At 43.7% G+C, this 23,621-nt stretch overlaps 1 protein-coding gene across 1 annotated transcript; it reads right to left on the minus strand.

The window, feature by feature from the left end:
- Positions 1-1,663: 1,663 nt before the first annotated feature.
- On the minus strand, positions 1,664-21,448 carry LOC108717741. Its single transcript, XM_018265047.2, has 2 exons — positions 19,385-21,448; positions 1,664-5,777 (listed from the first exon to the last, which is right to left on the minus strand). Exons 1-2 carry the CDS (start codon positions 21,101-21,103, stop codon positions 4,110-4,112), a joined length of 3,387 nt encoding a protein of 1,128 aa, XP_018120536.2. The 5' UTR covers positions 21,104-21,448; the 3' UTR covers positions 1,664-4,109.
- Positions 21,449-23,621: the final 2,173 nt, after the last annotated feature.

Raw genomic sequence — 23,621 nt, forward strand, 5'->3', positions numbered from 1 at the left:
CTTTTGCTCTTTATAATAAATATATAAAATTACAAACACGAAATTAAATAAAAAAGGAATATAAATCCTATTTGAGACCCATTGTAAATGGTTTCAGGCCAGATTTTTAATGTGCCATTAGCACTTCATTAGAACTTCAGCAATAAGCTGGCAAACTGTACCTACCTACTGTAAATAATGGCTGGTTTCCTGGTATATTGGCCCTGGTACAAGACAGAATTACTCTTCTGTTTGGGAGAAAGTAGAATTAACAAACTGGCTCCACCTTTAAAGGATAGGTAAACCTTTAAAATAAGTGAATATAAAATTGACAAGGGAGCTATTCTAAGAACATTTACAATGTACATTCATTATTTATTTTTTAATTCTAAGATATTAAGGGGCACATGTGCTGTTAAAGGGGTGGTTCACCTTTTAGTTAACTTTTACTATGTTGTAGAATGACCAATTCTATGCAAGTTTTCAATTGGGCTTCATTATTTTTTTTTTGTTTTTTTAATTATTTCCCTTTTTCTTCTGACTCTTTCCAGCTTTCAAATGGGGGTCACAGACCCCATCTAAAACAAATGTTCTGTAAGGCTGCAAATGTATTGTTTTTGTGACTTTTTATTACTTATCTTTCTATGCAGGCCTCTCCTATTCACATGCCAGTGAAAATAAACACCGGAACCCTTTATATTTCCCTGTCCACAAATGGCAACGGTCATCTCTAAGTGGCAGCTTAGCACCCTGCATGTGTAAGACCCCAGTTTTTGGGTACAGCAGAGAAGGGATTTGCACCAGGGTGACAGCCAGGGGCGTAACTATAGAGGAAGCAGACCCTGCGGCTGCAGGGGGGCCCAGGAGGTATAGGGGCCCCAGGAGGTATAGGGGCCCCATGAGGCCCTAATTCATATACAATTTCAATAAATATTGGAGAAACAAGTCAACCTCTAAACATTTTGGGGGCCTGAAAAATAATTTGCTGTGGGGCCCAGTAATATCTAGTTACGCCACTAGTGACAGCATGGGGTGAATGATAATGAATGCAAAACTTATGTTGTTTAAAAATTTTATATTTTTTAAATACTCCTTTATATACTTCGCCTACAGCACACAGTAATTTGCACACAGTAGTAAATGATATTTTTTTTATTGGGAAACAAAAGATACATATAAGCAGACTTGTGATATGTAGACATATGTATAGACTAAATCTAATCACTAAAGCATAGAAAAGACACAAATCACAATTCTTATAAGGGCTCAATTACAAATGCAAATGAAAAGAGCAACCTTTCTAATACTATGCACAAAGATTGCTCGCTTCAGTACATGATCCCCTATCGTTGCTTCTTGCACCAAACTGATGGTTACATTTCATTTGCTAATTTGCAACTGGGAATGCAGCAGAACTTGCACAGGATTTATCATTGCAGATGCAAACTGTTACACTCTCTTGCAAGCTGTTTTGTGCCAGCAGCGGTGCAAATCAAGTCATTTCTGGAGTATGGTGCTGAATACGGTGTTAGGGCTCTTACACACAGTCGTTTTTTCCTGTGCTCCCCTGCGTTGCGCGTTCTTCCGTTCAGCTGCAGGGGAGCGCAGGAGTAGACGCACTCAATTATTGTGAAGGGTCTATACTCACACAGACGCATGTAAGCGGCAAACACATGTGGGACGCAGCATGTTGCATTTCACCTGCATTCGGCGCATAAATGCATCTGTGTGGGTACAGCCCCCTTCACAATAACTGACTGCGTATTCTCCCGCGCTCCCCTGCGGCTGAACGGAAGAAAGCGCAACGCAGGGGAGCGCAGAAAAAAACAGCCATGTGTAAAAGTCCTTAGAAAGAGATTCATTAGGTGCAAGTCAGTTGCATGTGCAACTATTAATTCCAGGGCTCCTTTGCTTCCACATTGAGCACACCGCACAAGCACCATTCTGAAGCAAATATAGAGGCGAGTATATTGATGCAAGTACCTTAGTGAATAGCATTTGGAAGATGCCTACCATATACACTCTAGTATAAGCCGAGTTTTTCAGCACTCCAAATGTGCTGAAAAAGTCTACCTCGGCTTATACTTGAGTCAGCATGTCAGTTGTTTTTTAAGGCTTGCCCCTACCCAAACACTAGGTTTTCAGATCAAAAAGCCCTTACCCCCATGATTTAAGGCTCCTTAAACTTCAGAATCCTCACTGAATGCCTGTCCTGAGATCCGGTTAGAAGGAAAGCGTGACCCTGCAGGCAAAAGTGGCCATCTCTGCACAAGTGATACTGGAGAAGGAGGGGCTGAAAAAGGTGACTGTGCAGGCAGAAGTGAGCTCTGCTGTGGAAGTACCTGACCCATGCTGCAGAAGGAGAGGGCTGGAAACGAGACAAAGTAGAGAGCTATGCTGGGACACAACACAGAAGACTAAAATGCAGTCGGAAATGGTGAGTTGTGTTGAAGGGGGAAGTACATGTGAGCTTTTAAAAAAAATGACTCCTATACTTATTTCTAAATATATATGTGTGTTTAATACATTTCCGATGTTTCATTAACCCCTGGAAAGAAGCACGCTACACTTTATTTCTTTTTAGGTAACAGCAATTTACTTTTTCATCGTGAGCGCACCGATCTTTGATAACTTTCTGTTTCACTTATATAGCAAGTATATAGTATAGGCTTATACTCGAGTCAATACAGTTTCCCAGTTTTCCTAGGTAAAATTAGGTACCTCAGCTTATACTAGAGTATACACAGTATTTGGATTCATATTTATTCTAATAAACCATATGCTAGTATGAACAAGAAATGATAAAACACAACTTTACCAGCAAGCTCTAAATTAGCATTTTCACTGATAAATAACACAGCAATTGAGGGGCACAGTACTTAGTGTGCACCCATAGTTATGCTGAGGTCCTAGAAATTATTCTGCATTGTGCAAAGTTGGACTGGGCCAGCAGGACACTGGGAAAACATGGTGGGCCACTACCAGCCCAGACCTGCTCCGCTGATTAGCGTGGTGCTCTTCCTGCAAGTGTGCAACGCTCGTCTGTTTGCGTATGGGTTGCAATCCCAGTGGGCCCTTAATGCGACAGTCTGACCCTGGCATTGTGGGTAAAAAAGGAGGGCACACCAATTAGCAAAATATTTAGCAGAACAGTCTGAGGTGCAGAAACCAGAAGTCTATGAGTTAGGTTCGCACATTCCAAAAAAAATTATTAATTCAAAAGCAAGGGTGGTATATAGAATTTTTTTTTACTTTTATGCAGTAAAAAAAAACACTACAGTGTTTAATCAACAGGCAAAATGCGCATACATCATATAATAAAACATATCTACATACCACTATTTGGTTATACTAAGCAAAAAATGATACAACTAGGAGCACATACACCTGCTAAAAAATGAGAATAGCCCCAGTGTTTCGGCACTGCGGCCTTTGTCAAGAGGATTGTGGGTAAAAAATATGGCAATATGTGTCCATTGTTGTGCTTTGCACGCTGCACTTGTGAATGAGCCCTTTAGGGTTTTTCATTTTGAGCAGGTGAATATCTCTTTAACAATGGAACATACTGTAAGTGTAATATTCATGCGATAATACTGAACCCTTGATACAGTTGAATAATACTGAACCTAGATATAGTTAGATAATATAAGAAAGAACCATGATCCTCCTGCTAGTGAGGGCAAGTGTCTTCCTATCTACTGGCAACAACCAATGGAACATGAATAGGTGGGGTCTATTGGCAACAGCCAACGGGAACTGAGTAAACATTTCTATTTACAATATGCTAAAAAAAGTCACCATTTTAAGGCTAGATCCCTTTAACAAAGGCATTTAAAGCAAGAAACGTGATTCTGGTGAGGCAGATTTGCAATTTAGAATAAAATGCCACCTAGTCATTGCTATGGAAAACTGCCCAGTATAAAAGAGGACAAAGCACTTACTTTCCTGATGGTGATGTCACAGAGGCTGTGATGTCAGGGGAGGGGCAGGAATATGATGAAGTGATTGGGTGATCGCTGTGTCAGTCAAAAGAGTCCTGTCCGGATTTCCTAATTTGGAAAACCTGGCAGGCAGTTTTGACCTGGACAGCTCTTCTAAGAACCAAAACCAGAAAGATGGCAACCCTAATCCTAATCAATGATTTTCACGCAGGCACCTCCCATTACCCAGAATGCAGCATGAAGAGGCTCTGTAAAGGTGAAAGTGAAAGTATGTAAGTGTCTGATTGGCTCACTCAGCTCATAAAAGGACAGACGTCCGGCCTCATAGTCCAGTGAGATTCTAATTCTCCCACCGGAATGGACATGAGGTAACTCTTTGTCCTTCCTGTCATGTCTCACTGAATAGTTATTACTAATCCATCTATACAAACACCAGGATTTGTTATTCTCCCCAATCCCAGACTGTTCCCCAACCCTCTCTATACTGGGATAGGCCACCCCTACCCCCCAGCTCCCTGATTCACTTCCCTCCACTTCCCAGTAATGTTGCCCTGAGGGGAAACTCCTGCTGCTTAAAGCCTGAGGATACTGAAACTTCTCTGGGGTTTGTGCGGCACGACGGCCTCTACGTGTGTAGGTTGCACTTTTTCTGTCTCCTGTAATAGATACATGATTCCCAGCCGTGTTTATATCCAGTAACAGGTCTGTAGCCTCCTGCCCAGGGAACCACAGCCCCTTTACCTCAGTCACAATCCCAGCTAAGCCTGTGAGTAATGTCTCTGAGATCAGATCCACATCCAGATCCCCTACAGCAGGGACCTTTATATCATCTCTCTCTATGTCCTCATTATCTGCCCCCTCAGTCCCACAAAAGTCAGCTCCATCTGATTCCTGTTCCTGTAGGACAATGAGTGGATCTGCCATGTTGCACAGCTCCTCAATGAGATGGATCTTCCTGGACATCTCGTCCTTCTTTATTTCCAGCTGCTGCATTAGATCCCGGAGTTGGAGAGAAAGCTCCTCTTTCTGCCTGGAGATGTCACTCAGGAGTCGCTTCTCTAGGGAGTCCAGCTGTTCCCTGATGTCTCTAAACAGGGCAGTGACTCTCTCTGTCTCACCAGCTGCTTTTTCTTCTACTTCTCTCTTGCACTCCTGCAGCCTCTGGGCCCCTCTCTCATACTTCTCTCTCTCTGGGCTCAGTTTCTCCAGAACATTCCTAAGTTTCTCTTTCTTCTTGTCAGAAGCCTCATTCAGCAGCTCCACCCTGTGGCCCCTGTGCTCTCCGGCCAGACAGCAGGACACACAGATACAGACACCATCCTCACAGCAGTAATACTCCAGGAGCTTTTTGTGGTTGGAGCATTTTCTGTTGATGAAGGAAGCAGTGGGTTCAGTCAAGACGTGTTCCACTGACTGGTTGTGAGCAGTGAGATGCACATCACACATGGAGATCTCACACTGCAGACAGGATTTAGCAGCAGGTACACGGGAATGGACACAGTAAGTGCAGAAGATCCCGGTCCCATCCTGCTCTGGATGAGTGGAAAGGAATCGCTCTGCTATGTTTCCCAAAACTCTGTTCCTCTGCAGGGCTGGCCGTTCCTGATACTCTGCTCTGCATTCAGGGCAGGAATAACCCCCCGATCCCTCCTGGGTATCCAACAGCTCCCCAATGCAGCCCTGGCAGAAGTTATGGCCACATGGCAGGGATACAGGATCAGTATAAATGCTCAGGCAGATGGAGCAGTTCAATTCATCTCCCAAATTAGCAGCCGCCATTGCTGAAAGCAGAAACAGTGAAATGAAAGTGAAAGCTATTCTTTTCTCAGAAATCAGTGAAACTTGATCTACCCCTCCCTAAACACACACACACAGGATGGGCAAAGTTTCTTACTTAGACTTTAGCCTCATGTTTAATAGGTGTTGAACCATGTCATGATACAGCTTTGTAAGAGTTAATAAAACAGGCCAAGGTATCATGGAAAAATCTCCACAACAAAGAAAGGAGGGCACTCAGAAAAAAAAAGCAGGTTTATTGCTGGGTCCTGTTATCCGCAGGAACCTGCAATAAACCTGCTTTTTTTCCGGAGTGCCCTCCTTCCTTGGTTGTGGAGATTGTGTGGACAGTGGAGACGCTGTGGACAGAGCACCCGGACTTTTATGGGGAGCAGCTATTGGTACGTGAGTTTTTTGAGCGGTGCTATTTGGTTTTCTTGCATCATGAAAAAACATTTCTGCCAGTACCAAAATCAGATACCTGTAAGTAACAGGCCCCTCTTCACTAAAGGCCACCATACACGGGCCGATAAAAGCTGCCGACAGACCGAGTCGCCAGCTTATTGTAGGGCCATTCGACGGGCTTCCCTCATCAATAGGTTAAAAAATCCCGTCAGATAACGGTCGCATGTATGCAGTCCCGCAGTCCGACCACCCATATCGGATCCATTATGAGCCATTATCAGATCCCTAGAGCCCATGATCGGATCAGCCCGATATCGCCCACTTCAATGTGGACATATCGGAGAGAGATCCGCTCGTTCGGCAACATAGCCAAACGAGAGGATCTCTATGTCTATTGCCACTTTAAGGTCTGGAATTATCCAAATGTATAGGGGTCATAGCCTGTGATGCCCTGTTTCAAGCCCTGGCTGATAACAGCCATTCCAGGTGGGCGAGTGAAAGCCCATGGAGGGGAGACTTAGGAAGAATTCACAAAAGTGTCTGTAAAATAAGTAACCCAGAAGTGGCAGTCGACAAATTTGTAAAATGACGCACAAACAGTAAATTCACAAAGGCAGATATTACCATCTCTGAATGTCTTGTAAGTCTGACAATTTTCTAAAATTTCGTATATCTTTTTGGACAGACGACATTTTACAGAGCGTTTTCAAAAGACAATTTGACATTTTCATTTTGGAGAGCCTAATGTGTCCGACAAATTGACGGCAAAACAAATGAGTTTACAAGCAATTCATAAAAATTGTCGTACACGTAGGAAAATTGGCGGGTAAATGCTCTGTGAATTCGGCGGCTGTTACTACGACATTCTATGACATTTTTTCATTCTCGACACTTGTGTGAATTCCCCCCTTAGAGTTCACATTAAAGGAGCAGTAACACCATTTTTTACTTTAAATATAATCCTTCTAAATACTAAAATCCTTCATTAATATATGTATCATTAAAAAATTGCAAAATAATAAGTGGTTTTTGAATAAATTACCACTGATTTATGGGCAAAGCTTGAAAAGGCGATGTGGCGACTACTTGGCTCTGGTTTAAACCGGAAGTAAGTTTACTGCATTCTTCAAGGTCTTCAGAGTTCTTCTGAATGATTTATTGTTTTTTATGAGATAGTGCAGGGAGAGGGATGGAGGATGGTGCTTTTTTTCTTTCTAGTCAAGGCTGAATGCTTGTAGGAAGGCATTGCTAGCTAAACTTACATGTTGAAAGGGAGGGGGGTCGGGCCAGAAGCATGCTGGGAGATCTGCAGCCTGAGCTCCATAAACCAACAGTAACATTACATTTCTAAAAAAAAAACACTTATACTATTGAAATCTTTCTATAATATTATTGCAAATATAAGTATTTAGAAAGTATATTTTGAATGTAAAAAAAGTGTTGCAGTTTTTTAAGGCCCCCTAATAGATGATGTGGAAGTCCCACTATAAAATATGTCTCAAAAATAGTTATCATCCCAGAATCCATACCTGTTATTCTGACTCCGATTGCTTTGATAACTGATTTCCCCATGAGACCTCCCTGCTGTGCCTGTATGGAGCTGTAACAACCACCGAGGGCAATCTTTGACAGATAGCTGAGCTCACCAGACACTATGGGGTACATTTATCAAAGAGTGAAGTTAGAGATCGCCACAGTCCTCTAGAGTGAAATTCCGCCACGTCCATTCATTTCTATGGGATTTTGAAAGGCTTATTTATCAAAGGATGAACTTTCACCCATTGATAAATCATTTATAAATACTCTTTTAAAAATCCCATAGGAATGTATGGAGAGTGGCGGAATTTCACGCTAGAGGACTGTGGTGATCTCTAACTTCACTCTTTGATAAATGTACCCCAAAGCACCTTCGTGGATTCTAAGGGGTATATTTATCAAAGAGTGAAGTTAGAGATCGCCACAGTCCTCTAAGAGTGAAATTCCGCCACTCTCCATTCATTTCTACGGGATTTTTAAAAGAGTATGTATTATCAATAGGTGAAAGTGAAAGTTGATCCTTTGATAAATATGGTGATCTCTAACTTCACTCTTTGATAAATATAACCCTTAGAATCCACAAAGGTGCTTTATTTGGGGTGGGTGGATAAATGTAGCTGTGGATGTACAAGTGCTGCAGGGCAAAAAGAATATTTTTCATCCTAACCTCAGAGTAGCTCCTCACTCATTGAAAGCAGGAACACAAAGGATGATGGGAGGAACAGACATCAGACATGAGGAAGGAATAAGAGGAGGGTTTTACAAACAAGGAAATACAGAGCCTGCCGTATAGCTTTGGTCACTAGGTGGCAGCAAATTAATAGGTAAGCATAAAAGCATTAAACATATACATTTTAAATATGATACTGCTGGGGCAGCACAGTTGTACCAACAGTATAAAACACTGCTTATAGATTCAATGGCACATTAGCTTTCAAAAGAGTCCAAACAGATGAGAACATCATACCTCTCAACATTTTGGAAATAAAAAGAGGGACAAAAAAGTTGCTGCGCGTAGCATGGCGATTTATTTGGACCATGCCCATTTTTGTGGCCACACCCCCTAATTACCATGTTAATTTTAAAAAATTTGGCAGGTTATAATAGTTTGAACATATTTCTGTGTTTTTTCCCAGTTATTACAGTTTTGCTAATTAAGGTGAATTGCCCTTTAAGCTGTGAGTCTAACTTCTCCCAAGGGACCTGTTATCTTATATTGTTACAATTACGTATTTGCTTATCGAGATACATTTGAATTGTTACAAATGTATCTTATCTTCTGTTGTGGCTGTTCTGGGCTCTCTGCCAAAAGCCAATTAAGTTAGAAACTTTGTTTCTTTTTCTGGCTGTTCATTGCAGAGAAAAACTGGACTTTCCAGTACAAATGAGGGACTGCGGGTTGAGCTGTCAAAAGAGGGACTGTCCCTCTAAAAACAGGACAGTTGGAAGGTATGGAATATCTGGGCAGGGGCAGGTCACACGGTATTGATATTTAGTATCTATGGATACTTTCTCTACGGTGTTCCTGTTAGGAGTTAAAAAACCTCATGATGTGTCCTGCTAGGCCACACCCCCTTCCTGTATGTCTTTATAATACACAAAAGCCATGAATATCTTTAAATTATATCCTTATAAACGGTGAGTTCTGATGTCATCAGTTATAAACGGTGAGTTCTGATGTCATTTCTGTCACATGACTCACTGAAATTTGTGTATTATAATAAATAAAGTACCCCCAGTTGTAAAATATGAGGATATTAGAAGTTACCTCGGAGTTCCATGACCTGTATAAAAACACTCGGCCTTCGGCCCCGTGTTTTTATATGGTCATGAAACTCCTCGGTAACTTATAATATCCTTATAATTTACAAGAGGGGATACTTTATTCACTATATGTAACATCTTTTTGTTAACGTGCGCTTGTTGTACCTTTTATATTATTAAATATAAAATGTAATAAGTTTGTTTTTGATGCTTTAAACCACCCTAGCTGAAAGTGTATTGCTGTGAGTCTTAACCCTCTGCATGCTGAATGGAAATGCTAGTCTGTGTTAGAGTTGCCACCTGTCCAGTTTTGACCCAGACAGCCCGGTATTTTGAAGGGCTTCCCGGGTAAAACTTCCTGCCTGGTTTTCCAAATAAGGAAAACCTTCCAGGATTCCCCATGATTGACACGGCAATCGTCGATCACTGCATCATCGATGCGTCATAGCCCCACCCCTCCATGTCATGCAAGGTTGGTGAGAGACTTGCTGTGGCGTAACTACCGGGGGAGCAGGGGGTGCGATTGGGCCAGGGCCCGCACCCCCTCAGGGCCCCCCGGCAGCTCGCGCACCACTAGAGTTGCCACTCGGCCAGTGTTTTACCGGCCTGGCCGGTAAAACACCTGCCAAGGCCGGGGCCGGTATTACAAATTTACCGGCAATGCAATTGCCGGTAATTTGTAATACCCTTTAAAAAAGCCCCTGGCCTGCCCCCAATTTGCAAAGAACTTACCTTTTTTCCAGCGCTGTGGATGTCTCTGCGATGTTGCTCCGCCCCTTTTGCGGCACACCACATAGTTCTGCCCCCTTGTACCATCACGGACCGCCCCCTTTTGGTGACTGCCCCCCACTGGCCGGTAAAATTTTTTAATAAAGGTGGCAACGCTACGCACCACTGACTCTAGCGGAATTCTGGGCGTAGGAGGGGGGCGGGGGACCCGGCTGCACGTCCCGTGCCAGGGCCCACCCCCCTCCAGTTACGTTACTGGAGACTTAGTTACAATCAAATGCGGGCGATGCTCAATTATAACTCACCGCTTGTTGTAGTGTCAGGTGCAAGCTGCTGGTCCCCCTGCTAGGGACCCACGTATGTCTCCAAAAAGCCAACGCCCAAGCCTTGAGAAAGGCAGGGTCGAACTGGGTGGCCGGGGCCGACCGGGACTGTAGTCCAGGGCCCCCTACTGTAGTCCAGGGTCCCCCTACTCGGCGCACATGCGCACACAGGGCCTATCAGCATAATTGCTTCTCTCACTAACAGGCACAGGGTGGGATCTCTCTGTATCTTATAATAATGCTGGGGCCTCTGCACTCACTGAATGATATTTACTGATCTGTTTATATAAATTCCATGTGTGGATATATAGAATGTAGGGCTCCACTTTTGTTATTGGGTCAGGCCAGAATAAGCCCTAAATGGCTAATGATATCTTGTATATTCATCTGAATGATCAAAACTCCTTCCCATTAAGAATTTATTTCCAAAAACAACTTGTAAACATAACATTTGCTTTATTTTAGGTGAAAATGTGACCTGTGGTATCTTTTCCACTCCCTATGAAAATGTAGGGACCTATAGGATATCCTATCCCTATAGAGTTAATCCCCTACCTTTTGTATGTAGTTCTCTTTTCCCTTGTTATTGGGCCAAGCCCTTGTAACTGGTAAAGTGTAACACCCACACCTATTGGACAAAGAGTGTAATGACACTCCCCTGCCACACTGCTATATAGTGTGTGCAGGGAGTGTCCTCTTCCTCTTTGGCTCCTGGTGCTGCTGCTAGGTGAATCTCCACTGAGCCTGGGATCACCATAGGCCCCAGTAAGCTTTTACCCTAAAGGGACCTGACACCTTTAGTGCTAAGTCGGGGACCAGGTAAACCCCGTGAACGAGGACCAGCTAAAATAGTAAGATACTGTTATAGTTCTCTCTAGGAGAGAAAGACAGAGAGGTGTAGCAGAAAGAGCAGCTGTCGCTCCAACGAGGATTGTAGTAGGGAGTAGCTTCCCACAAGGCCTGTTTGCCTTTAGAGCAGGGAACTCAGTTGATAGGGCAGTAGGTGAGCAAAGGACTACCTGAACCCTACCTGATAGATCCCGATCCCCTCACTGTGCAACGTCGGTTGAACTGGGATTTGATATACACCTATCTGCAATATCCTTTGGGAGTCGCATCTGTTTGACTGTGAACCTTTACTGTCCAAAGTGATTCCATCTGCTGTGTCCTCAGAACTGTTGTAAGTAAACCTGTGGTCATTTGCCTTTGGCATAATAAATCTGCTCCTGTTTAACCTTCTAAAAGAACCTCCTGGCGTCCATTATTCTATTTGCACTTATATGCCTGTGAGTTGTAGTTCCACTACAGTTTAAAGGGGAAGCTTCCATTTGGCGAAGGCTCTGCCCTGGGTAAAGATTCGCAATGTAACCCATGCTCACTACCTAGCTGGTCACCCTTAACTCCTAATTGGCAGAATAGGCCAGAAAAGCGTTACAAAAATATGGCCTCAAAAACCAGAATAATTAGAACTGAAACCAGAAGAATCTGTCAAATAGCAACAATGGTTCTATCCAGGTGCGCTCTGCCAATGAGGCGAGCTGAGGCGCTCGCCTCAGGCGGCAGCGCCAGATAAGTTTCCAGGGGCGGCAAAAAGCCGCTCCTGTCACTTTAAAGAGCCGAATTTCCGGTTTTGAAACCGGAAATTCGGCTTTACTAGTGCGAGAGAGCGCAGTTGCACTCTCCGCACTAGTGTTTCTGTGAGGGGAGGGGCGGCATTTAAGGAGCCGCCTCAGGCGGCGTCTTCATTAGAATCGGCGCTGGTTCTATCCTATGCTCCCTGGCCTCTCTCCTCTGCATGCACCACCACCATAGTCTGTCCGTCCCATTTTTATAAATGTGACCTGAACATCTATGGTGTTCTCCATCTTGCTTGTTATCTCTAGCCGTGTGTCCTCTGTTATCAGGTACAAAAAAATTTACAGTGGAGTGGGAGGGATGGCAAGAAACACAGTAAAGCAATTTTATTTGTAACCCTCCTCCTAGTCGCATCGTTCTTATCCCTGCCTGCTCAGTTGGACTGCCCAAACCTTTTACAAAAGTGAAAAGAGGAGGGAAGAAGAGAGGTAAATCCTTTAATTGTCCATGGTCCAATACCTTGTTTCCTCCCCAATCCTGCATTGGTTCCACTTAAAACTCATGGCCATTACCTGCAATGGAAATTAATTTTAGCAAGTTTGTCACCATGATAAAACATCCAGACGTTTTTTACCCTAAATTGTCTAAATGCCAGTATTTTCTAGAGCAGTGCTGTCCACGTGCCTTACATGGTGGAGAGCGGATAATGGAAGCTAACAGGAAGACTCTTTGTTTTTAACCACACCCACTTTAGACCACACCCATGTTACCACAAGAACTTTTAAGACCATATTCACATTAATTGTGGTAGCACACTGAAGTCATATCACTCAGTCACATAATCATATTAAAACATTAAATGCATATGTCTCCTCCAACTCTGTGGATAGCACAGCAACCCCAGCACATGATTAAATACCTTATGGGACCCTAAAAACAAGCCCTACCAGGCTTATGTCCCACAGGCAGGGTAGTTCAACTATGGCTCTCGCACACCCTTAGTAAATTAGAGTAACGACACCTGGTGCACGAAGGTAGAGGATCGGCCGCCTCCCAAACAGTCCAGCAGAAAGAATCCCAAGGCACACAGGATAATTGCAAGCAAGCTGCCTTGCGTGTTTATTGCGAAGTGCAATTTTTTCGGGGTCACGCCCCTTTCTCAAGCACAGGCAGGGTAGGGCAGGCAGAGTATGAACAGGGCCGATTTACATAGCGGGCTCCCCTAGGCCCGCTGTTGTTCGTCACCCCTGTCCCCTCCATTTTATTCACTCAAATTTTCAGCATTGGGACTGGAGCAATGTAGGATTGGGGCACAGGGAATTTAAAAAACTATTGTATCTCCTGTACCTCCCCAGCGTTTCTGAAGCAATATGGATGTGGTTGGGTAGCATGTTGCCCCCTACAATTTTGCCGCCCTAGGCCTGGGACTTGGTGGCCTCTCCACAAACCCAGGCCAGAGTATGACACACACAGAGAGCATCGGGCAGGCAGACTATGGCACACACAGGGAGCATAGAGCAGGCAGAGTATGGCACACACAGGGAGTATAGGGAAGGCAGAGTATGACACACACAGGGAGCATAGGGCAGGCAGAGTATGACACACACAGGGAGCATAGGGCAGGCAGAGTGTGCCACACACAGGGAGAATATGGCAGGTAGAGTGTGATACACACAGGAAGCATAGGGCAGGCAGAGTATGATACACACAGGAAGCATAGGGCAGGCAGAGTATGACACACATAGGGAGCATAGGCAGGCAGAGTATGACACACACAGGGAGCATAGGGCAGGCAGAGTATGACACACATTGGAGCATAGGACAGGCAGAGTATGGCACACACAGGGAGTATAGGGCAGGCAGAGTATGGCACACACAAGGAGCATAAGGCAGGCAGAATATGGCACACACAGGGAGCATAGGGAAGGCAAAGTATGACACACACAGGGAGCATAGGGAAGGCAAAGTATGACACACACAGGGAGAATATGACAGGTAGAGTATGATACACACAGGGAGCATAGGGCAGGCAGAGTATGACACACATATGGAACATAGGGCAGGCATAGTATGACACACACAGGGAGCATAGAGTAGGCAGAGTATGACACACAAAGGGAGTATAGGGCAGGCAGAGTATGACACACACAGGGAGCATAGAGTAGGCAGAGTATGACACACACAGGGAGCATAGGGCAGGCAGACTGCCGGGTCTGCTTCCTCTATAGTTATGCCATTGATTATTTATGCTATATACATCATTTAAAACTTGTTTCCTACAGTTTAGGAATTCACAATCACAGCAAACAGACAGCAGCCATTTAGTGAACACTGTTATTAATATAGAATAGAATATAAAATATAATAAATAGGCAAGTTAAGTATCACACCAAAATGTTGTATATGTGCCAGATTGGGGGAGCTGATGCCTATACCCATGCACTGGCTACACAATTATAGACAGCAAGGAGGGAGGGGAAATGTGGGGAGTGCAGTGACATCTATGAAGTGCAGAATGTCTGAGGCATAGAGGTGGGGCAAGCAATATATGATTGACAGCTAATATTTTTAAATACAGTACCTTCATAACAGTTATAGATGTTTTAATAAATAATTTGGGTTTGTGTTTAATTTTAAAAGGACTTTTATTATATAGCTATTTATGTCTTGGTGACAGGTCCCCTTTAAGCGTTTTAGACACTTTTTATGGCTGTGCTTCTATGTAAGACTATTACCGGCTGCTAGCTAAAATCATTGTCACTTTGCTATACCTGTAACATTAATGCAGAACAGAGTAGCTGATTAAAATACTGATTCATTTCTAAAACCTAAAAAAATAAAATAGCAAAACTAAAAAACAAATGCTTCTCCAACAATTGCTAGGTATTTTTGTATATGCTCCTATGATCTCAAACCTGCAGGCCTCAAGCTGTTCTTGATCTGAAACAATAATAGTTGCACTTGGACACTTTTCCTATTTGATTGGGGCCCTGTCCCTCCTTACTACCTAGGGGCAAATTTACTAAAGGGCGAAGTGGCTAACACTAGCGAAACTTCACCAGCGTGACGTCTTTTTGCCACTTCGCCAATTTACTAACGGGTGCTGGCGTAAATTCACTAGCGAAGTAGACATACTCTAGTGCTACTTCGTACCCTTACGCCAGGCGAAGTTGCGCTCTGGCGAAGGGAGGTAACTACGCTAATTCACTAACTTGCGAATTTTACTGAACGTTACCTCTTGCGCCAGAATTTACTTCGCCAGCTCAGACCAGGCGAAGTGCAATAGAGTAGATAGGAGTTTGTCAAAAAAAAGTCCCAAAAAATGCTGGTGTTTTTTACTTTTTACTGGGTGATAGGCTGAAAAAGATCATAAATTTTTTTTGGGGTACCCTCCTTCCCCCTTACATTTAGCACCTAAACTATACAGTGGGCACATGTGTAGGGCAATATAAGACCTCTATTAAATTGTATTAAGTTTCCCTGGCCTTGTGTAGTGTAATGTAGTTTCATGCAGCATACATGTCCATTGTACTTTAACTGCACGTCGTATGCTAATTAGGCATCGCTAGTGTAACTTCGGACTGCTTATCATATTATTGCTAGCGCAACTGCGCAACCGTTCAGTAACCTGTGCGCAACTTCGAGTCTTCATGAATTTGCGCAGCACTGGCGAAACTACGCCTGGTGAAGCCGTCGCTAGCGCATTTTTGGAGCATAGTGAATTTGCCCCTTGGACTCCCAGATCTCTAATCCTGTATCTGTTTATGCAAGAAATAACAAACACCACAGATATTCCCTAATAAACACAAAAGACACCCAGTATGTTCAGCTCAAGCCCTATTCCTTGACCACATGCAGAAAAAGGGGGGGGGGGTACAGTGCACTTCTAAGGAACAACTAGCTCAACATAGATGTGAGGAAATGAATAGGAATAAGGAAAAACAGATAAAAAAAAACTACAAGTCAGAGGGGCCAGATCTGTTTGCAACAAACTCACCGCTATACACGACCATGTCATTGCAAATTCCTTTAACCTACTCGCACTGAAACCTGGCTTTCTCCTACTGACACCGCCTCACCTGCTGCCCTGTCCTATGGGGGCCTACACCTTATTCATACTCCCAGACCTGGAGGTGGGGTAGGTTTGCTTGTCTCTCCCTGCTGTACTTTAAAGTTCTTCCACCATTGTTCCCTCTCTATCATTCTCCTCATTTGAGGCTCACTGCATTAGGCTCTTTTCTCCTGTTTCACTCTGCATTGCTGTCATATATCGACCACCAGGACCAACTGCACAATTTCTGGACAACTTTGCTGCCTGGCTTCCTTACTTTCTTTCATCTAACATCCCATCCATCATATTAGGTGACTTTAATATACCCGTTAACAACAACATTAACAACCCTTCTGTCTCTAAACTTCTTTCACTAACCTCCTCCCTAGGCTTATCTTTGTTCTCAGACTCCCCCTCTCACTCCAGTGGTAACTCTCTGGATCTCATATTTACCAGACTCTGTTCAACCACCAATTTTACTAACTCACCATTTCCCCTCTCTGATCACAATATGCTCACATTTCAACTCTCACTAACTCCCTCCTCACCCCCTGCTATTCCCCAAACACGTACTTACTGTGACTTGCAAGCTGTAGACTTGTCACATCTCTCTTCCTCTTTTGACTCTCTTCACTCTAATATCTCAGCCATCTCATGTCCTAATGTGGCTACCTCTGTCTACTATAGTACTCTCACCACTGCCCTCTATGAGCTTGCTCCTATAAAAACTAAACGTGCTAGACCCAAACCACTTCAACCTTTGCATTCTGCTCATACAAAAGTGCTCCAAGAAGGGACATTACACTACTCAACCCCCCTAGACTTCCACCACCCCCCCTCCACACTCCCCAGTCTCTCCTGTGCTCCTTCACCCCTGTCCTGTCACTGATGAGGAAGTCTCAAAGCTTTTGGCCTCTTCTCACCTTACCACCTGCCTGCTTTATCCAATTCCCTCAAAACTTCTCTGCAATACCAATCCTTGTCTAATCAAAGCCTTAACTCACCTATTTAATCTTTTGCTTTCAACTGGACTGTTTCCTTCTCAACTAAAACATGCTCTTGTCACCCCATTCTGAAAAAACCCTCTATTAATCCCTCCAATCTTGACAACCTCTGACCTATCTCTCTGCTACCTTTCATCTCTAAACTACTTGAGCACCTAGTCTACAACCGACAAACCTCATTCCTCGCTGACAATAACCTGCTGGACCCCCTAAATCTGGTTTTAAGCCAAAAAACTCCACGGAAACTGCCCTGACTCAACTAACTAATGACCTTTTAACCGCTAAAGCCAACAATCATTTCTCACTACTAACACTGCTTGATCTCTCAGCCGCATTTGACACTATAGATCACCCTCTCCTCCTCCAGTCCCTCCATTCACTTGGCTTTCGTGACACAGCCCTATCCTGGTTCTCTTCTTACATCTCCAATCGTTCTCTTACAATGGAGTATCATCTTCTCCCCTACCTCTTTCTGTTGGGGTTCCTCAAGGCTCTGTCCTGGGACCATTACTATTCTCCCTCTATACTTCCTCCCTCGGCAAATTAATCAACTCGTATGGTTTCCACTACCACCTCTATGCTGACGATACTCAGAGCTATCTCTCATCTCAACCCAGAACTCCTAACTCGCATCTCCTCCTGCCTGTCCGCTATCTCTACCTGGATGTCGCAACGTTACCTTAAATTAAACCTCCCCAAAACTGAAATGGTTCTCTTCCCTCCAACTAACACCAGTAACATCCCGGAAGTATCCATCATAGCTAACAATTCCACTATCACTCCCTCTCCCCAGGCCCGGTGCCTTGGGGTTATCCTAGATTCTGCCCTGCCATTCACTCCTCATATCCAGTCACTTATTAAATCATGTCACTTCCACCTAAGGAACATATCCAAAATACAATCATTTATCACCCAAGATGCTGCCAAAATTCTTATTCACTCTCTCGTTATATCACGTCTAGACTACTGTAACTCTCTTTTTATTGGCCTTCCCCTCAAGAGACTGTCACCTCTCCAGTCCATAATGAACACTGCTGAGGAGGCTCATACACCTCAGTAACCGCTCCTCCTCTGCCACGCCATTCTGTCAATCCTTTCACTGGCTTCCGCTACCTTTCAGAATCAAATTCAAATTAATGACCCTGACATTCAAAGCACTTCATAACTCTGCCTCTCCCTACATCTCTGAACTCATCTCTATATACTCACCCAACCGCTTACTATGCTCCTCTACTGACCGGCTACTCAACTCTTCTCTCATTACCTCCTCAAATGCTCGCATTCAAGATTTTGCAAGGGCTGCACCCCTCCTCTGGAACTCTCTCCCACGGTCTGTCTGACTTTCCCCCAACCTTTCTGCTTTCAAGAAATCTCTTAAAACGCACTTCTTTCGAGAAGCCTACCCTCACTCTGCTTAACTAGCAAATGCAACACCACATGCAGTATCACATTTCTCACCCACTTAATTCGATCTTGCCCACTCCCACACCTTGTGTATTACTCCCTTCCCTTTAGAGTGTAAGCTCTTTTGCATAGGCCTTGCTCACCTTTTGTACCTGTATTGATTGTGATGTATGTAACTCCATATGTTCTATGTATACAATTCATGTGATTTAGTTTATAATCACATTTACTTTACAGTGCTACGCAATATGTTGGCGCTATATAAATACATGTTAATAATAATAATAATAATAATCCTTCTTGTTGGAGATATACACATTAGAACAAGTGATAACACCACCCTGACCTCCCCTTTAATAACGAGACACGGGACATGGTAATTGTCAGAAAAAATTTAACTTTTATTGATGTTCTCATGCATAATCGTGTAAATTAAATTTCATTATCTTGGCCATGCGCACTTACACGGAGATATGCCCCAGTCCACCTGTAAGCCCGCCTTATTTCTAGTAAGATCATATCTTTCCTGAAGTGTAAGGGTCATGGTGGGGCTAAGCTTTTATTGGTTCATATATACTGTATGGGCAGCTAAACCCACACAACCACTCAATGAAACAACACTATGGGAAGGGGTGGAGGGTACAGAAAGAAACAGGGGAAAATGGCTAGGAGGGGGCAGTTTGGATTCATGGGCAGAGGGGTGGGAGTGAGGACTGAATGCAATTCCTTTATTTTTTCAAAGGTTTTGAAAGAAATGTAATTGTAACTTAGTTGGTCTCACTGTCATTGCTAGGAGAAACTATCTAACATAAATATGCACCTGTACTTTCTTTCCTGGGAGCACAGGGCTATGGGCAACTCTAGGAATGGGTTTCCATGCTGGACAGTCTCCTAAGAAATAATTCTCACCCAGGCATTAATATCATACACTATAGAAAATGAAGCATGAAGGGGCTCAGTGAAGGAGGAAGTGAAAGTATGTAAGTGTCTGATTGGCTCACTCAGCTCATAAAAGGACAGACGTTTGGCCTCATAGTCCAGTGAGATTCTGATTCTATTGCAGGAAGGGACGTGGGGTAACTCTGTGTTCTTCTTGTCATGTCTCACTGAATATGTATTATTCCACCATCTGAACAAACACCAGGATTTGTTATTCTCCCCAATCCCAGACTGTTCCCCTACCCTCTCTATACTGGGATAGGCCACCCCTACCCCCCAGCTCCCTGATTCACTGCCCTCCACTTCCCAGTAATGTTGCCCTGATGAGAAACTCCTGGTGCTTAACATCTGAGGAACTTTAAATCTCTTTAGAGTTAGTGGGCGGCATTGGTCTTTCATTATTGAGTAGTAAGCAGACTTTCTGTCCCTTGATACATATACATTCCCAGCCGTGTTTATATCCAAAAACATGTCTGTAGCCTCCTGCCCATACACAGGATCACATCTATACTCTGTGGCAGAATCAGTTGGGGAAATGGTTAGTTTACCTGCCTGTTGGGAAATACTGGGTGTTTTATAGCTAGCTGGGTTTATATGCACTAACATGTCCTGTCCAGAGATTGTTACATTTACCCCAGTCACAATCCCAGCTAAGCCTGTGAGTAATGTCTCTGAGATCAGATCCACATCCAGATCCCCTACAGCAGGGAACGTTATATCATCTCTCTCTCTCTCTCTACCCTCATTATCTGCCCCCTCAGTCCCACAAAAGTCAGCTTCATCTGATTCCTGTTCCTGTAGGACAATGAGTGGATCTGCCATGTTGCACAGCTCCTCAATGAGATGGATCTTCCTGGACATCTCGTCCTTCTTTATTTCCAGCTGCTGCATTAGATCCCGGAGTTGGAGAGAAAGCTCCTCTTTCTGCCTGGAGATGTCACTCAGGAGTCGCTTCTCTAGGGAGTCCAGCTGTTCCCTGATGTCTCTAAACAGGGCAGTGACTCTCTCTGTCTCACCAGCTGCTTTTTCTTCTACTTCTCTCTTGCACTCCTGCAGCCTCTGTGCCCCTCTCTCAGTCTTCCCTCTCTCCGTGCTCAATTTCTCCAGAACATTTCTCATTTTCTCTTTCTTCTTGTCAGAAGCCTCATTCAGCAGTTCCACCCTGTGGCCCCTGTGCTCCCCGGCCAGACAGCAGGACACACAGATACAGACACCATCCTCACAGCAGTAATACTCCAGGAGCTTTTTGTGGTTGGAGCATTTTCTGTTGATGAAGGAAGCAGTGGGTTCAGTTAAGACGTGTTCCACTGACTGGTTGTGAGCAGTGAGATGCACATCACACATGGAGATCTCACACTGCAGACAGGATTTAGCAGCAGGTACACGGGAATGGACACAGTAAGTGCAGAATATCCTGGCCCCATCCTGCTCTGGATGAGTGGAAAGGAATCGCTCTGCTATGTTACACAGAACTCTGTTCCTCTGCTGGGCTGGCCGTTCCTGATACTCTGCTCTACATTCAGGGCAGGAATAACCCCCAGATCCCTCCTGGGTATCCAACAGCTCCCCAATGCAGCCCTGGCAGAAGTTATGGCCACAGGGCAGGGATACAGGATCAGTATAAATGCTCAGGCAGATGGGGCAGGTCAGTTCGTCTCTCAGATCAGCAGCCGCCATTTCTGAAAGCAGAAACAGAGAAATGAAAGTGAAAGCTATTCTTTCTCCTAGAAACAGGTGGATTATCTCCCCTCCCCCGTATATTCATCTGAATGGACCAAAACCCCTTCCCATTGAGAATAAATTTCCCAAACAACTGGTGAACATAACAGTTGCTTAAATAAAAACTCCACAAGTAATATTTTAGGTGAAACTCTATGAAAATATGTAATCTTCACTACAGTTACAACACTTCAATCACATACTCAAGATTACGGGTAAGGCGACAAATCACCTCATCTTTGGGGCGACAATCTTCCCGAACAGCCTTCCCCTACCTTCCCGTCGTCTATAATGAAAAATCGGCAGCGGGATGGCACTCGCAGCACTTCTTTTTCCGAAGTCGCCCGAAGTTGTCTCATAAGGTGATAAAGGGACAATATGTTCTTTTTTTCATGCCTTCCTGCAGTTGCCATGTCAATCTGCTCTGTCTAACCTTTCTGTCTCCATCTTGTCCTGCTATCTCTGGCCATCGATTGGTGCCAGGTCCTGGGGTGACAAACTGTCCAGCTGGACAGATCAGAGCCAACTGATAATTGGCTGTTATGGGTTAGAGTCCAGAGTTACATTTACTGATGTTGTATGTATATTGTATGTACAGTGTTTATTTATATAGTGGTTCTTATACACACAACGTTGTACAGCAAAATAATAAAGTAATAGAACAAACAGGGGTTATTACAATAATACATACAAATACATAAACAGTACAGTTATATTAAAGATTATATGATCAAGGACTTTGCTGATTCCTTCAAAAAATTAATAAAGCCCATCCACAATAAGATTCCCACCTGCGATAGCTCAAACCAGCTCCTCCTTCCTAAACCCCTTCTACTTGAATTCTTTCTATCCTGTAATGGCCTCCGAAGTCTCCCGACTTGTCTTGTCCCTCCCCACACAATTTGCTGTCTTGATCCTATGCCTTCTTCTCTGCTTCAACACTGTGCTGCTGAGCTTACACTCCAGCTCTTATATCTTCAATTCTTCTCTGGTTTCTGGAACTTTCCCTTCTCAGTTATAAATAGGCCTGTGCCACCCCTACTTTTACTTTTGACCCGTCCTGTCAATTACTCTAATTACTGCCCTGTCTTACTACTACTTGCTTCTAAAATCCTAGAATGTATTGTATTTTCCCGTATTACTAACTTTCAACTCACCCATAATCTGTTAGACCATCTGCAATCTGGTTTCTGGCCTGCACACTCTACTGAGACTGCACTGTGCAGAGTTACAAATGATCTTCATGTGCCAAAGCCAAAGGTCACTTCGCTATCATAATTAAACTGCATCATCTGCATTTGATTCAGTTGGCATCTACCTCCTTATGCAAATTCAGTATTCTCTTGGTACCAGGGACGAATTTCAATTCATATCGCCCCTAGCCGGGGCCCACCAGAGTCTTCTGAGCAAATCAGGTGAGAAATTTGTGGCTGGAGGTGACGGGGGCTCGGCTGCACATGCTGTTGTTCTCCCTGTACACTCTGTTTTTGGGAGATTTCAGCCGATCATTTGGCTTTAAATATCATCAGTATGCTGAAAACATCCAACGATATTTTTCAACCCCTTCAGCTGAAACTGAGACTCAAATCTCTACCTGCCTCCTAACAGTCTCCAACTAGATGAATCAACCCCACCTCAAACTGAACCTAACAAAACTCAGCTTATATTTTTTTTCACCTAAATTTGGTCCTACTCCCCTTTTACTATCTCTATTGATGGCACGCTTATTAATCCTGTCAACTCAACATGTGGTCCTGGGGAATCCAGGACTCCTCTCTGACCATATTAACACCACTCTCAAAACCTGTCACTTTTTCTTATGCAATATTGCTAAAATTCATCCCTTTCTTTCACAAGTAATAACTAAGATGATCATGCATGCTCTCATCCTATCCCAAGAAGACTACTGTAACCTTCTAGGAACTGACCTCCCTAACTCCCATCTCTCCTCACTACAGTCTGTTACTAAATACTGCTGCCAGAATTCTCATCCAAAAGGGTACAGGCCCATCCCCTACTAAAGTCCTTATCATTGTTTCACATAAAACAAATAATAAGTAATCTACTACCTTTGCTTTAATTTGACTTGTGTGTTGTGCTAACAGTGTTTGGCAAGCAGGGAAATCTATACACATGTAAACTAGCATTCAATTGAGCAGAGTCACTGCAGGAGGAAAAACAGATGAGATTAGAGACATGCTACACCCAGAGCTTCTGGCAGATGCAGTATGTTAAACCTAATACCTTGATTAAGCATTAGGTGCTATAATGCCACATATATAAAAACATACAAGTGTGCAAGGCACAAAGCACAAAGGCCCAAGACAAAAGCGATCCCTGTGATAACAGGTTCATCATTTGCTCCACGCCTACCAATCAGATGTGAGCTTTCAAACAGCAGCTCAGTAAATACTACCTACTTATTGGTTGCTATTTCTACATGCTATTACTTTACCCCTGATTGAGTCACTAATCA

The sequence above is a fragment of the Xenopus laevis genome, chromosome 1L, assembly GCF_017654675.1.
Source record: "Xenopus laevis strain J_2021 chromosome 1L, Xenopus_laevis_v10.1, whole genome shotgun sequence".
In the NCBI taxonomy this organism is placed as follows: domain Eukaryota; kingdom Metazoa; phylum Chordata; class Amphibia; order Anura; family Pipidae; genus Xenopus; species Xenopus laevis.